The 16,117-nt window shown below is 39.5% G+C and overlaps 1 protein-coding gene across 2 annotated transcripts in view; it reads right to left on the bottom strand.

Moving 5' to 3' along the window:
* Positions 1-11,748: 11,748 nt before the first annotated feature.
* F13A1 (coagulation factor XIII A chain) overlaps positions 11,749-16,117 on the bottom strand; it is a 165,934-nt gene continuing 161,565 nt past the window's right edge. For both annotated transcript variants that reach the window (XM_047734490.1, XM_047734489.1), the window contains exon 15: positions 11,749-13,500. In XM_047734490.1, coding sequence (XP_047590446.1) covers positions 13,347-13,500 — 154 coding nt within the window. In that variant the 3' untranslated portion in view covers positions 11,749-13,346. The remainder of the gene's footprint in view (positions 13,501-16,117) is intronic.

Below are 16,117 nucleotides of genomic sequence, written 5' to 3'. Positions count from 1 at the left end.
TACATCTTTTGTGAGGAAGAGATAGCAATATTCCTAGACGTCATTCTTAGGTTAAGACAAACTTCTGCAAGTTCCCTACACACAATAGGGAAGTGAACCACAAAAGCGTGTCCAGCTAGTTATAGAATAAATCTATTCTCAATTCACCTTTCCTTTATCTGCATCCCCCAAATCCCTGTGGATAGCCCAATGCCACTTAACACAAAGGGAGGTATGACAGAGGGAGAACTGCTAATTTAACTGATTGTTGTTGAAATACCTTTCCTTTTGCAAATTTTACAATATTTATGACCATATGACAATCAAGCTGGGACCCTTCCAGGGCTTTGAAATGGTATGAAGAAGCTTAAGTTTTGTTAGCTTTCTGGTCAGTCTGCCTAGGTGGGGACTGCAAGGGAGTCTTTGTTCTGTGCAGCCACATCATGGGAAATACATATGCCTTCAACCTTCATCTGATATATCCCAAGCTCTGTCACTTTATGACACCATGAGAATCTGACCTTAGCATTTTTTATTCTCAGTCCATAGCTTTTGGGAGGAATACAAAGAAACAGAACAAAAAAGGCATGTTTTTAGGTTGGTGTAAAGGAAGAGAATTTAAGCAGTTTTATCAGGGGAATTATGAACCTGTTTAATAAATGAGCATGAAATTAAATTCAACTTGCATTTACTTGAGAACTGTTCATATAAAGCATTATATAGATGATGTGGAAAACACAAAAGTTACACAAATCATATGAATTAGCCAATCTTACCTGAATGGCCTTACAAAATGGTTAATTAAGTCTGATATAGGTTATTCAACAAGAAAGATAATTTATTTTGTAAATCAAGAAGTGTAACTTTATACTTGTAAGCCTTGTCTAGTGTCTATGTCCTTGAGATGAATACTTACCAAAGCAGATAATGAATTAGACTTTTAAGACTAAAACGATACTGCATTCTAGCAGGTAAGATATAATGAAATCGTCACTATTGATTTATAGAGTAGACTACCTAGACCATCAGAAGATTATCAGAAAGCACATCTTTATTGTTAAACTTTGAAATAGCTTTTCACTCATCTTTTTCACATCCTTCCTTTCTCCTCATATATAAGAAACAGAATTAAATGTAGTGGAATCAAAGGGAAATTATCATAAAAGTCAATGAAATTAGGTCCTGCTAAGAGTGACTGCATCTTTAGAGAAAAAGGCTATTGGTTTTTTAAAAATTTCAAAACAATTGTTTATTGTAATATTTCAAATATAAAGAAATATCTCAAAAATAAAGAAATATTTCAAATATAAAGAAATATCCAGAACCCAGATTCAAATTCTGTATGTCCCTCTCTCTGATCTCTGTTAGTGGTAACCACAACCTTTAAATTGGTGTCTATACTGTTCATGAATGCAGCCATATGCAATGTGGAATATTACTTTGGAAGCTCTTAAACTTTGATTAAAAGGTATAATATATAGATTATTCTGTAACTTGCTTTCACATAAACATTGTTTTTGAGATATTACCATGTTGACTAAGCTATCCTCATTTCTATGCAGTTGTTAGCATATATATTACCTTTTTAAAAAACCTTATGACTTATTCTAAGAAAGAAAGGTTATTGTCTTTATCTTAAGCTTCCTTAATATCTAAATCTATAGTTGATATTGCTTTTGTACTCATACTGCCCATGTTTCAATTTGGATCCATTTAAGGATCAGCCACAATGAGGCCATGCATCTACTTTCATTATCCTTTCCTAGAATTCCAAAATCAAATGGTTTTCAAAGGCACATGCAAATGAGTCAAAGTAGAGAAGGGATGCACAGGGGAGGCAGAGATGCTGCAAACCCTCCCTGAGGCCAGGAGAAGGCAAGTGAAAAGAGCTACTGAGTATCTGAGATGAAGTCTAGGAGAAGAGGCAACACTGAGTCATGGTCAGTTCCCAGTCTGCTCAGCCCTTCCTGTCCTTTTTCAGGACTTGGTGTTAATGCCTTTACTGTCAGGAGATTTGATGTCAGCACTCGGTCTTTTGAGACATAAGAAATTTCCCTTTTTCCATAACATTTTTGTTAATTCAGATTTCCCTGAAAGCTTAGCTCCTGTGCATTTAACGCCCTAAGAATTCGGAAATAACACAACATCTATATTTCATTCTAAATGGGACATCTTTATACCTGGAATTATAGGCTTTCTCTTTCGCTGAAAATTACTTCAGAGGCGGCAAAGGGACAGACACAGGAGTGGAGTTTGAATGTCACTCTTTCCAGGGTTGGTTTCCTGCTGTCTTTTCAGATGACAGACACAGAAAATGGCAATTATATCACCGCCCTTAATGCTGATTCTTTATAAGACAAACAATCCCAATTTTCTATGACTTTTAGTATGGTTCTAGATATAAAGGCTGAGACTTCATTGTTAACAGCCCAGCTCTGCTCTGCTCTGTAGAAACCTTTTTACCACCCCCTGGTGGGTAAAGTTAGAGAAACAAGATCCCTTCAGTCCAAGGCCAAAGAATGAGCAAACTGGTTAATCTGGGGGAGTGGAGGTGCGGAGGGAAGGAGGAACAATATTAAGTATACGTGGAGCTGTGAAGTGGGCGATAATTTGGTAACTCCCGTATTTAAATGTCCTGTCCCTATTTTGTAGTGCCCACCACTGGGTCCAGGCCCTTCACTGTTACATTCCTTCTGGTCTACCACTTTGGCCCACCCTTCCTACCCAGGGGTCCCCAACATTTCCCATATAAAGGAGCCTCTTTCCCGGACAACTTGGATGGAGGATCAGCCTCCATCTCAACATACAGTGTTCAGCTGTTTTGCTCCTGACAGTTTTCCCTCCCAGACCTGTCTTCTCATTCTTAGTGATCTCAAAGCTTATTCATATTCTGGATAGTGGTTAGCTTGCAATGGGTCTATGCAACACAGAGTACCACATGTTTCCCAATGAATTTATGCCTCCATACGTATGCAGTGTTTCTCGAAACTTTGACCTCCTCCAACCTGCTGATGCAGTTAACATTTTTGGAGTCTGGAATTTTATTAGTTGCTGAGTCCTTAACATCTCTTTGCTTCTGGACATTTATTTCACTTCCTTTTACTAATATCCATGGTTGTTAGTTGGAAGACTATTGTCATTAAAAATTGGTCCTCAGGTGCTGTGGAAAAAGCCCGGGAATTCAGCTAATAAATTGGAAAGTCTCTGTCTCTTCTTGTTACTTCTACCATTTTCATTACTAACAGTCCAAGTGCATATTGTCCTTATTGATAAAAAGTTGTTTACAAGGGCTCATTCATGAGGCCCAAGTTACGGCTTATGAGAGAGGTAACAGAATTCTTGTTTATGGACACGTGGTACAAGCATAATTCATGATAGTCGACTATCTCGGTGTTTTAGCTCAGAGTGTTGATGTGGAAATGTTAGGTAGGTGTTATAGAAAATATTATAGAAAATGCGAAGCCTTATAATAATAGATCTGATAATTGGAAGTGATTTTAGAAATCATCTTATCCATTCTCTTGTCTAATTCAGAACCTCATGGAACCATAACCAACAAATGGATGGGACACCCAACCCCTGGTTCAGCATGTCCAGGTTGAGGATTCTCTACCTCAAGTGGCTGTTTGGTTCAATGTGGGAAGCTGTATTTATGAGTAGGTCAGCACACGGTGACCAGTTTGGAGATAGAAAATGAACTCAGTTTTGCTCCTTTCTGTTGTCTTCATCTCTAAGTTCCTAAACCCAGCCTCACCCTGAACCCCAGTCTCAGCAACTGAAAGAGCTGTAGAGTGATTAATGTTATCTGCAAAATTGTTTAAAATCACTTTGGCAGGAATCTGAGCAGTGAAAAAGGCTATTTCTGACTCTTTGATTATGTCTTGAGGGTGCTTGTTATAGGAAAATGGGAAACAGGGTTCTGGGAAAACCTGATTCAGATAATTCAGGTTAGAATGCTTTAGGATATTCCATTTCCAGGGAGGAGCAGAAAGTCAATGGACTATGTTCAAATGAGCTGTGTTCAATGATGGGAGTTTTCATTCTTATCCCACCTTGACCCCCATTCTCTTTTATATTATTTAGGCTTCAATGCTTGGGCCACCTCTAGAAGGTAGAATGGCAAAAAGAAAACAAATTGCCTAGAGACAAATTGCTTTGGACTTCAAAGGCATATGGGAAGTGCTTGAATGAGAGTCACCAGAATGACAGAGTTAGTCTGGACTCTAAGTACCAGGGAGAAAAACACTCTTTCCCTAATTCATTAGGTGTCCATTATGACCCTTCATTCATTCAACAGTGGTTACTGACAGACTACTCTGTACCAGATACATAGTGTTATATGCACCAGAACCACAGACTTTCTTTTGTAAGTTGAGAAGTGAATGCTTACTTAAATGGGATCTATTTTAATCATTTGAAACTGTTAGTCATTTTTGGCAAAGGAAATCATCGTGATGGGTCAGCCAGATACTACAACTTCTTTCAACATTTGGTACAAATTGTTGGTGAAGCCATGCCAAGGCATAGCAGAGATGAAAAGAGATAATCAACTTTAAGATTAAAGGGTATTATTTTTCCACATGTTAACATATGGTCTGTCGCACAACCTCTGCTGCATTTACTGGTTTTTATACACAATGAGGAGGACCCCAACTGAGGTAGCCTGAATATTAATGATGAAGACTGTTAGTTTTCTGGGTTCTTTCCTAAGCTTTATCTGTATGGCATTGAGGTGAAGACATCAAGTGCTCTTTCTCTCTGGGATTATGGTATTACCTTCTTAGGTAGAGAAGTACTAGTTGGTCAAAGAGGCTCATTTGGGGTCTGGTCAGATGACAGTCTTTCAAGAAGGAAATCCTCAACTTGATGTCTTCTCTTAAGGAGGAAAGAGCCCCAAGAAACTTTATTGGAATTCAATTAGTATTCATGGAGATCTTCTTTGGCCCAGGAAAGAGGACAACATAAAACAAAAAAATCTGAATGTAGTCAGAACCTGTGGCTTCATCAACTTGGCACTTCTAAGAATAATTTTCTTACACAAATTTCATTGAGGAATAACTAAGATAGCTCCCAATGATTACTGTTTTCTGATATTCATGCTCTGTGTAATTCCTTTCTCTTGACTATAGGCTGGACTCAGTGATGCATTTTGGACAGGATATGACAAAAGTGATGAGTGTCACTTCTGAGGATAGGTTACAGAAAGATTTTGGTTTTTGTTTTGCTCTCTTGCCTTATCATTGTGATGCAGGCCAGATGTCCAGTTGTGAGCTGCCCTATGGAGAGGCCCATAGGACAAAGAACTGATGTAGGCTGCCAGTCCACAGCCAGCAAGGAACAGAGGCCCTCAGTATGCCGGTCTGCAGAGAACCCATGAATGAGCTAAAAGCAAGCCTTCAGATACACTACAGCCCTGGCTAGCCTTGACTCCTGCCTTTTAAGAAATCTCCAGCCAGAGCACCTAGTTAAGTCTCACCTGGATACCTGAAAAAAAATTTTTTTTCTTAGATTATTTTGCATGTTATGAACATTCTTGAATGCTCTTATCTTTTGGTAAATGTATATACACTTTTCTGTCAGAAATATACCTAGGAGTTGAATCACTAAGTCACAGTATGTGTTCAGATTTAGTAGATATTGCCAAGTAGTGTTTCAAGTCTACACTCTCACCAGCATTGCCAGACCAATCACTATTTTCGGTAGGACTCTCTGCTGTATCTCAGTTCAGCACAGGACCTAGTGTGCCGTGGTATTTAAACAGCAAGTTTTATTAGTAATAACACTAATGAAAAAAATAATAACAGTGAGGGTAACCTTTTGGATACCTAATTATCTAATGTATTAGTTTTTGAAAAGCTTGTGCAGCTAAGACTTCATCATGTGTTATTACATTACATGTATGGAGCACTAACAGAGCAAAACATCACTAACAGAACAAAACATTAGTTAGGATACGTAGATACCTCGGCTGTGCCTAAACTAGATTTTTAGGGAGATAACCAGGATTAAAAAAAAAGAAGTGGTGGAAGTAGAACACTTTTTTTTTTTTTTTTAGATTTTATTTATTTATTTGTCAGAGAGAGAGAGGGAGAGAGAGCAAGCACAGGCAGACAGAATGGCAGGCAGAGGCAGAGGGAAAAGCAGGCTCCCTGATGAGCAAGGAGCCCGATGTGGGACTCGATCCCAGGACGCTGGGATCATGACCTGAGCCGAAGGCAGCTGCTTAACCAACTGAGCCACCCAGGCGTCCCCAGTAGAACACTTTTATATAATGTTTTCAATGTTTAGGTTATTTAGGTGAACCCAGACTTTTTTTTTTTTTTTTTTTTAGTTTACATTTCCCAGATAATAACTGTCCCTTTCTGCTTAACATTACTAATGAAGATATCATGAAATCCTATTGTTTTTCATTGTAGAGAGAGGCTTTATTTTATTGTACCTATTTTTAAATTTTATCTCAGTAATGACACTTTGTTGATTTATATGGGTTTTTAGCATTGTATACTCAATAAAGATAATTGGGATATTATTGAACATACCTAGCATCTCTTTTAATGATCAGATTACTTTCCTAGAGCCATATTTTTTGAATTTATAGTTATAACCAAAACAAAAGAATAATACTCATGAGCTTGGCCTTGTGTCTGTAGTAAAAGCAATGTACAAAAAGTAAAGTTTTTTGTATCATGGGTACATCAGCCTGGACAAGTCTGGTTTGGGTAGGGGAATATTTGGTGGCAGGGTGAACTTCTCACTTGAAAATCCCCAGATGCTATAGGTGTCCTGTTTTGAAATATGGGTAACATTAGCCATCAGAAACTAGTCCCAGAAACAGTAAAGAAAAAGCAAATGATAAATATCATTAAAAGCAAGAAAATAAAGGTGTCACTATGGTAGGAAACTATTCAAAGTCCATATTAAATGCCATAGTTTGTAATATAAGGTCATGGTCTGCTAAGCTTAGGAATCTCTCTTTTGAGGAAAAGGTATAGAGTGGCAAATCAGATTGTCCTCCACTTCCTGAGGGCTGTATAGTACTGAGAAGCACGGGTGAGAGCAACAAGCATTCACTAAAGACTAACTCCCAGTGCCTTCTCTCAGGGGTCTGGGGGAACCAGCTGGAATACGCCTTCTGTGGTTTGGGATATTTTGATAAAAGACTGCACAAAAATGTGACATAAAGGCCCTTGTAGATGAGAGGCTGGACAGAGGACAGCTACTCATTATGACTACTGGTGAGTGCTGAGGACACCATTTTTTTTTTAAGTCAATGCAAAATTGCTTCTTTTTTCTTTTTTTCTTGAGATTAAGAGTCTCTTATTGTTTGTCTCCCTCCTGAACCCATTTTGTTTCATTTTTTCCTTCCTTACCCCCCAAACCCACACTTTGCCTCTCAAATTTGAGGACACATTTCTAAAGGGCAAGATTACTCTAGGGTCACTGCCATCAAATGGCTAATATTTGACTCAACTTTAATTGAACACTTCAGGTTTTAGGCCATTATCAGGCTTATCTGTAACTGTGGCCACACATTTCAGGTTTAGGTATAACTGATATAAAAATAAGTTACTTTATTCCATTTTGTTTCACATAGTTAGAGCCAAATCAGTGTAGACCTATGTGCAAATCAAGGGATTTTTGAATGTTCAGAGAGAAAACAACAGCATGTAAGTTCATGACCAGACACTTCCCTAGTACTTCAGCTCATGGGGATGCTGGATTTGTGGGGGAAGTAGAGGATCTGACATTGCTTTGAGGTTCTCAGTGGAATGGCGCTATTTCCTAAGTCTCTGTGGGAGAGCAGTATCATCCTCCATCCTTGTGTTCTCTCTCTCATCTTCAAGTTATCCCTAATGGCACCTAACCAAACCTCAATGAAGTGGATGAAGATGCCAGAAAAGCAAACTTTAAAAGGAAGAGTTCAAGGAACTGGCAATACTGGAACTATTAAACTTGGAAGTATACATGTTAGATCTCTTCAGATACATGGGAGCTGCTGAGTAATGACAATCTATGCATTGTCCTATATTTTTTTTTTGAAAAAAACAATGAAATTAAAACACATAGCATTTCCTCAAAGCAGGAAGAGCATTAAGCAGTAAATCGCTCTCCTTTCTGAGATGGTTGGGCTCAGTGCTCTGGTTTTATCCTACTGTATTGCAGATAACCTCAAATCTAGTGACTTAAAACGACAACCATTTTATCATATCTCATGATTTGGTCAGGAATTTGGGCAAGGCTTGGGAGAATGATTCTTCTGCTCTAAGTGACTGAGGTCACTTGGTGGTGGGTGGTACACACTGGTGGATGGGCTGATTTGGGGAGCCCAAGATAACTTTATTATCAAAAATGATACCTTGATGGAGGTTGTTGCAAGGCTGAGTTCCTATGATGGCTGATCAGAGAATTAACATGTGGCTTCTCCAGCATGGCAGTCTCAAAGTAGTTGAGCCTTACGTGGAAACTCAGACCTTCCAAGGAAAGGATTTCAAGAGACAAGAACCGAAAGCCACTATTCTCCCAAGACCTGGGCCTTAGAACTTGTAGCATTGTTTCTATCACATTCTTTCAGTCACAGCAATCAAAGAGCCTGCCTCGAGTTGAGGGGTGGAAAGGTGGACCCCACCTCTCAATGGAAGAAGTAACAACAATTTTATGGTATTTTATAATCTACCACCTTTGGGTAATAAACTCTGAGTGTAATCATTTTTACACTGTCTAACCTTGTTGTATTTTTCCACTGTCTAAACTTGCTCAAACCAAAAAGAGAAAAGGACGCTTTCTGTGTTATAGGTATTTGCTATTTACTAATAGGAAATACTCATTAGGACCCCTTGTATTTGAATTAGTTTCAGGGCCGGTGAAACATTGCTTAGATAATTACTTAAGTCCTGGAACAATGATTAGTGTGAAAACTAATAGGATTTCATTAATTGTGTCAGCAGTAAGCTGACCAAGCATCTTTTTGAAAATGGCCATTGTCTTTGGAGGTTAAATGTACTCAGAGTAACTCTCAGCAGTTGAGGTGAGCACAATCTCTTAGTTACTCATCTTACTGCAACAGAGCTCTTTGTTTTTTCTTCTCATGTATTTATGTGTTTGTTTTTATAGTGATTTCTGACAGGCACACTCAAAAGATGTTTTTCTGATCTTGCTTTCATTCTATGGAGACAGGAGGTAAAACTGAGTCTAAGTGGGTCAAAGTGCTGAATATGGAAGGAGTGTCTGTAGAAGCATGTGGATTTCTTGGGTACTGAGTTGGAGAAGTTGGCCTTTACATAGAAGTAAGAATAACCCTAGGAATAAGATCCTGGGTCTTCATCAGTCTCTGCCAATGGTAACTACTTGGTTTCCCAAATTTCAGCCTCTAGGAACTTATCTGTCATACACCTGTATCAGTCTTTGAAATAGACAACCTTGACATACTACGTTTCTCACTTTGTATTCACTTGGGCCTTGGTACATCTAATTTCCCATTCATATACCCCACTGTGGCCATGCTCCCAACCTTATACCTTCCTCACTGACCTGAGTTAGACATTCCACCGCATACTCTCTTGATCTCATCCCTCCTTGACCCACCCACTATAGTTCTTAGTTTTGATCCAGTTTTGTTTTGTTTTGTTTTGTTTTTTAATTAGCAGTCTTTCTTAGCCTTTCTCTACAACACAGGGCAGAAGGAACAAATTTTCATTCTTGAAAGTGCTCCAACTTTGACCCATACCTGCACTTCTGTGGCTGAAATCTCTGTAGATACCATTTACAAATGATCTTGTGAGTCACTATGTTACTATGGTGAATATGGAGAGCCCTGCCTCTTCTTGCTGGATACTGACCATCTTGCCACACCAAGCTAATTGCAGTTCCCCAGAAAGGTCATTCTCATTCTCTTCTCTAGGCTGTTTGTTACATGAGCTTTTCTTTGTCAAATGATCTATATCTTACCGCTTACTCTTTTTTTTTTTTTTTTTCATAGTTCAAATTTGTTCTCCATTAATGGAGATAGTAAAGGAGGTTTTTTCAGGCATTTTTTTCTCTTTATTCCCATGGTATGCAGAGCAACTCTCTATTAATCTAGTGTCCCCATGTACCTTATCTATTTATATATCTGCCCCCCACCTCTGGATATGAGATTTTTTCTGGGTAGGGGTCATGGGACTTTTCATTGTTGAATTCCCAGACTCTAGGATGATGGCTAATGTTCAATAAATATTTGTTAAATTCATGCTAGCACAATTAATTAATGCATGAATGGTTAAATAGATTGTTGGAATAAAAATGGATATGTGGTCGTATGGCTGGCTGGTGGGCTAGTTGTCAGGAGGATGGCTTGATGGTAGAAAAGATGAATGAATGGATGGTTGGTTTGGTTGACTATTAGCTTTGTAGTAATATTGGAAGAATGTTCATAAATGAAAACCTTACATCTGGAATTTTGTGACTTGATTGCACAAACTCGATTTCCTTCCATATATTTATTATAAGTTTGTACATATTTTTGTTGTTGTACTGCAGCTCTACAAAGAGTCTTGAAGTTGATTTTAATTCCATATTCTTAAAAACTTTGAGAGACAAAAGATTTAAAGAATATACAGTAAACCTATGGTGAGCACTGTGAATTGTATAAGACTGATGATTCACTGACCTGTAGCCTTGAAGCAACTAATACAATGTATGTTAATAAAAAATTTTAAAAAAAGAATATACAGTAAGCCAAGGGTTGATTTCACCACTTGCTTATATCTGTAGCTCGATTTGCCATGATGTGTGGCTTTCTAGGCCTTTTTAGGATCTTTATCAACAGGCTGCAAATAATTATATTTATTTCTTTTACAAGGTTGATGAGGTGAAATTACTTGGAAAAATGTATTCATACAATCTCTCTCTCTCTCTGTCACTGTCTCTTTCTATCTACCTATCGTCTATCTATCTACCTATCTCATTGTCTATCATCTATCTGCCTATAGTTTTGCATGTATTGTTGTTAAGTTTTTCTCCATATATCCCCAGAAGAATCTTGTGGAAATGTAAGTATCCTTACTCCTCTTTGGTCACTGAAGCTATAAACATGAAGATTTGTTCAGAAGCATACAGGACTAGCAGGGGCAGAAACTAGAATTCAGAGTCTCTGGTGCTATCTGCAATTCATTGCTTGTTACCACTGCTAAAATGATTTTTAGAGCCACAGCATTATTATACAGTGTAGAATTCCAGCTGTCAGAGGGGATGGGCTGTCTCTTAGGCATGATGAATAGGTTTTATTTTGAGTGCCAACTCTAAATCAGTTGGTAGTAGCTGCCTGGAGTACTGCATTGAGGAGGATTCTGAGGTCCTATCTGAGCTGTAATTGTTCTGTGATGTTGCCATGAATGTAGGATCTACCATACACACTTGCTGTATATTTTCCATCTCTGTTCTAAGACCACAAAAGGTGTTCGTTATGATAGGTGTTCACACTGGCTTGTCCACTGATTCACTGTAATGATTCGTGAGATCATTCATGAAAAAGTATCTACAGATATTTTGCAGTTTCTGGAAGCTGGTGTTGAACTAAATACATTTCGTCCTTTGATGAATGTGGCTAATAAAATGAAAAGAGAGCAGCGAGGAAAGCTAACTAACTGTGCATGAGTACCTATTAAAGTCATTTCCTTTAAAGGAGAAATGCTTGCTTTCCTAGCCAGGGTAGGTCATCTACTGCTAAGGAAGGATGGTTTCTTGACCACTTGTGGTTAGTAGTATGTTGTGTTGAAAATTAAAAATGTTCACTTTTATGCAGATGCAAACACAATCACATCAACTTTATTTGAAGCTTTGATTACATTCTCGTTAATAAGCATATAATTACATTAAGCCAGTTTAACCATATAGCAACGTGCATTTCATTTTAAAATTGGGTATTGGAAAGCTCGGCAAATGCTGGGATTATTAATTACTTAATAGAATTAGATATAATGCACATAAGGAGGTGACCAGCAGTCCTCATGGATCGCGGGTTCCCAGAAGAGTCTCAAAGGCTTAGAAATGTGGTTATGCAGATCAGAAAAACTCATTCTAGCTTCTCCCACTTTGTTTTTGTTTTTGCTAAGAATCATACCTTAGGCATATTGATAGATAATTTTGATCATAAATCAGCCTTGCAAATAAACAGCAGGTGGCCTTGCCAGTTGGAACCTTGGAGCATAATGCAAATGATGTCAGCATCTTCTGTCATTGGGTCTGCGTTAGCATTGCCACTTGCATGATGGTGTCTGTATTACCTTTTAGTTTCTGAGTCCTAAGCTGAGGTGATATGAAGGACATTCATATCACATGAATGATATGAAAGACAACAGGGAATTAGTGGCTGCCCATCTTTCTATATGTCTGGCCACTAAGTCTGCCAGATTCTTCAACTCATAGGGCTTATTCTCTCTCTAAAAATGTACCTGGGCTTGCATCAATGTGCGAAGGAGATGATCCCAGAGAGACAGATGAAATATAATCACTAATAAAAGAGACCAATTCCTCATTTTTCCTGTCCCAAGTTAGCCTTGTTACTTTCTAGTCCTGCGGCCCCCAAAGAGTTAAAGTAAAGGATATTGGTTCCTGCTGATCAGGTCACAGTGTGACACCTCTTATAGAACGCACCATAATACTACATTATTTAATAGATCTGGGTATTGCACCTGCTATCTTATCTCCTCTTAGGTGATTAACTTTCCCACAAATGCAATTTGTTAATATGGGGCCACATCTTCTCACAAGGTAAATCTGTGAAATTTGGCAGATAGTTGTTTTGCCGCAGGTGCAAGATGAAAGACCTTGCCCTGGCTTTGCCAAGAAGAAAAATGATGTTGTTCTCAATATCTGGGAAAAATAGTCTGACATAGAGCATAGAACCTGATTCCAAAAAGGGAGTATAGAATTCTAGGGCCCAAATCATGTGCTTCTCTACCTTTTGGGGGGGAGTATATTACCTCCAAAAGGCTGAGTGGGAGATCAGAGTCTTGTTTTTACAAAACCAGGTATTGAGCAAATCCCCTTGTTAAGAGAAGTCCTCTGATATTTGGAACTGCACCCATTTGTGATGATAAATGATGACTTTTACTCTTATGAGCTATGAGAACTTAATTAGAGCTTAATTAAGGCTAATGCTCAGAATCCTTTGGAAGGTGGAGTGATTAAAAACTAACTTCCAGATTGAATAGTCACACTGAAAAGTTGTCTTTGAAATACATGGCATCTCCACTCTAGGGCCCCTTGTAGTCCTGGCTGAGTTTCCACACCTAAGTTAAAGCAAGAGCTGACTATTTTTTGCATTAGAATTTCTTTAGCCAAGACTACAAGAGGCCCAGTACTCAGGTCCATCTCAGCTCCCTGTGCATTTATGCAGAAGGTCGTCTCTGAATCTCCAAATCCAGCTCACCGTACACGTGTCTCAGGGTGTCACTGGTCATGCTGGCTATCAACTTCCGATGGCCAGACACCCAGGGTCGACACACTTCTTCCCATTGCACGGTGGAGTTGGGCTGTATTTCACTGAAAGGATGACAAGGAGAGAAAAGGTTTTACTTTGCAGAGAGGCAGATCCAGTTCCCCACCTTAACCAGGAAGCAGTGAGAACCCCTGCTTCCATCACATGCTCTTTTTCTCTCAGTTGATGGTAGAGGAGATAGAAGGGCTAATTTTACCAGTTCCAACCCAAATGAGGTCCCTAGATGGGGATGTGCCAATGACAGACTCATTGGGTCATCGTTCCTTCCACTTGGGTGCATCAGCTGGCATCTGTGGCCACGCAGTAGATATGGTCCATCCAGTGCCTGGTGAAGGGCTGAGTCTCCCACCAGGCATGAGTCACCTGAGGTCTAGCTTATACCCCAGCCTCCACAGTAGCTTCATGAATGTGACTGATCTTCCTGGGCTCATTTTGGGTCATTCTAGCTCCTTCCTGAATTATACTCCTATCTGAATCCCCAGCTCCTTTGCTGAGGTCCAGATATTCTAATTGGTTCTTGCTAATCCCTTTGGGACAGAGCTTGTTCCCAGGCCTAAGACCTGGAACATAACCGTACCTGATGCCAACGGATGGAGTGTGTGCATGCTCCATAATTCATAATCCTGTTTAACCACCAAATTGGATCCCCGTGCCCAAGCACCTGTCTGCTATTCAGTTGTATCCATTCTGATAATGGGGCTGGCCTTTAATGGTTCTGGTATTCTCGTCTCCCTCTGCAGCCTATGCTCTGAGATTTTCCTAAGCTTCATGGCCATGCCCACTCCAGTGAATGACTGAGAACAACCAGGGTTGGGAAGATTTAGGCTTCTCTGGGGTGCTTCACATGTATTACACTATGGAAGCCTCAGGCAGAAGTTACATGCAGGCTTTACATGCATGATAGTCCCTTGAGGTAGGTACCATTTGACACACTGAATAATTAAGAAAAATGGAGGAATAAACAAGTGAAGCAGTTTTTCCAAGATCACACAGCTGTGAATGGGTGGAGATGAGATTTGGAGCCAGGTTGTTCTGATTCCCAAATCTATGCTCTTTCTATTATTGTATACTGTATTTCATACTATAGCCTCCATGAAGATGAGTTTTCTGATCTCTGTGCTAGCTTTTTTTTTTTTTAATAAGAAAGACAGATGCCTTTTTTTTCAGTACTAAGAGCTTCTTGCAGTATTGTTCATAGAGGATTTCTGGTCTCTGCTCGCTGATCCTCAGGAAGAGGATGTAGTGGGTGGCCTTGCTGGGGATCTTGGGCCAACACTTCTCTGGGAGGACATTAGGGAGATGAAGGGAGACCACCGTAAGCGCCTTAGACAGAAAAGGGACCTGTTTTCATGGGGATTACTGAGGCACAGCAGGTCAGAATTAGAAAGGACTTAGAAATCACTTAGTCCAGCTACCTCATTTATAGGCAAAGAGGATGAGATCCTAAGGAGACTTACGGAATCTTCCACATTCATAGCCTGATGGCCCAGACCATGGATGAACAAAAACGTGCTGGGGAAAATGAAGAGTGTACTCATGCTTAGATATGAGGAACAGGCTGTGCAGAGGAATTCTGTGAGTACATCCCTAGTGGAGGGTGCTTCCTACTAGTACCATGGAGGGACTGAGGGATCAAAGGAGCTGGGGATGCTGTAGCTTCAGACTGGAGTGGTGGTTGGAGGGGTCATGAGGGAGGGGAACTGCCAAAGAAAGTCTGGAGTGGTTCAAAGGCCTCAGCTGTGTGATCCCCTATTTGCCCTGAGGGTCCAGGACCATAGAGCATCACCTTAAACACGGCCAAAATTCAAGGAGAAATGGGGGCCACATACCTGTGCTTGACCTATTCTATGTAAAGTTAGAACCCCCAAATTTCCTCAAATAGAGCTAAAATGATATCTATTTTAGATGGCAGTGGGTGTACATCCTCTGGGATAGATTTCTAAACCTTAGAAATGTAGACACTAAATAACAAATCCCTTTCAAACTCTTCTACCTGTGTTCAGTGAATTGGGAAAGGCCTCTAAGGCCTTGGGGACTCCTCTCTTTGGAACGGCTCCAGGCATGGACTCTGCCACTGCTGGTCTAAATGTCTCAATTAATTTGGTATTTGCTAATTCTCTTCTTTATTTTTGTTCTTTATAAATGTGGTTCTATAAATTATTTTCATCCATTATATAAAAGCCAAACTGGGTGAAAAGTACACACATATAACCTAGATAGGTATTGTTCAAACTCAGTAAATTGATTTTATGATTCAAGGGTTGAAAAACATTGACCTCATCATGTGTTTCCTTGCCTATAAAAGGCAGACGCTACAGAATATTGAATAGTGTGTGTGGGCGCCTGGGTGGCTCAGTTGGTAAAGTGTCTGCCTTTGGCTCAGGCCATGATCCCAGGGTCCTGGAATCAAGCTCTGTATCGGGCTCTCCACTCAGCGGGGATCCTGCTTCTCCTCTCCCTCTGCCTCCCACTCTGCCTACTTAGGTTAGCTTGCGTTCTCTCTCTCTCTCTCTATCAAATAAATAAATATTGAAAAGATGAATAGAGTGTGGAGGGGGTGAATTATTATTTGTACTGCACTTAGAAGCATGGCATATATGGCAATTGCCAAGTGTCATTTAGATTTGTATTACTGTTGTTGTTGCTATAATTACTATTATT

Source organism: Lutra lutra, chromosome 6 (genome assembly GCF_902655055.1).
Source record: "Lutra lutra chromosome 6, mLutLut1.2, whole genome shotgun sequence".
NCBI lineage: Eukaryota > Metazoa > Chordata > Mammalia > Carnivora > Mustelidae > Lutra > Lutra lutra.
Note: the sequence above shows the minus strand (reverse complement) of the source record. Positions and strands in the feature narration are given on the sequence as shown.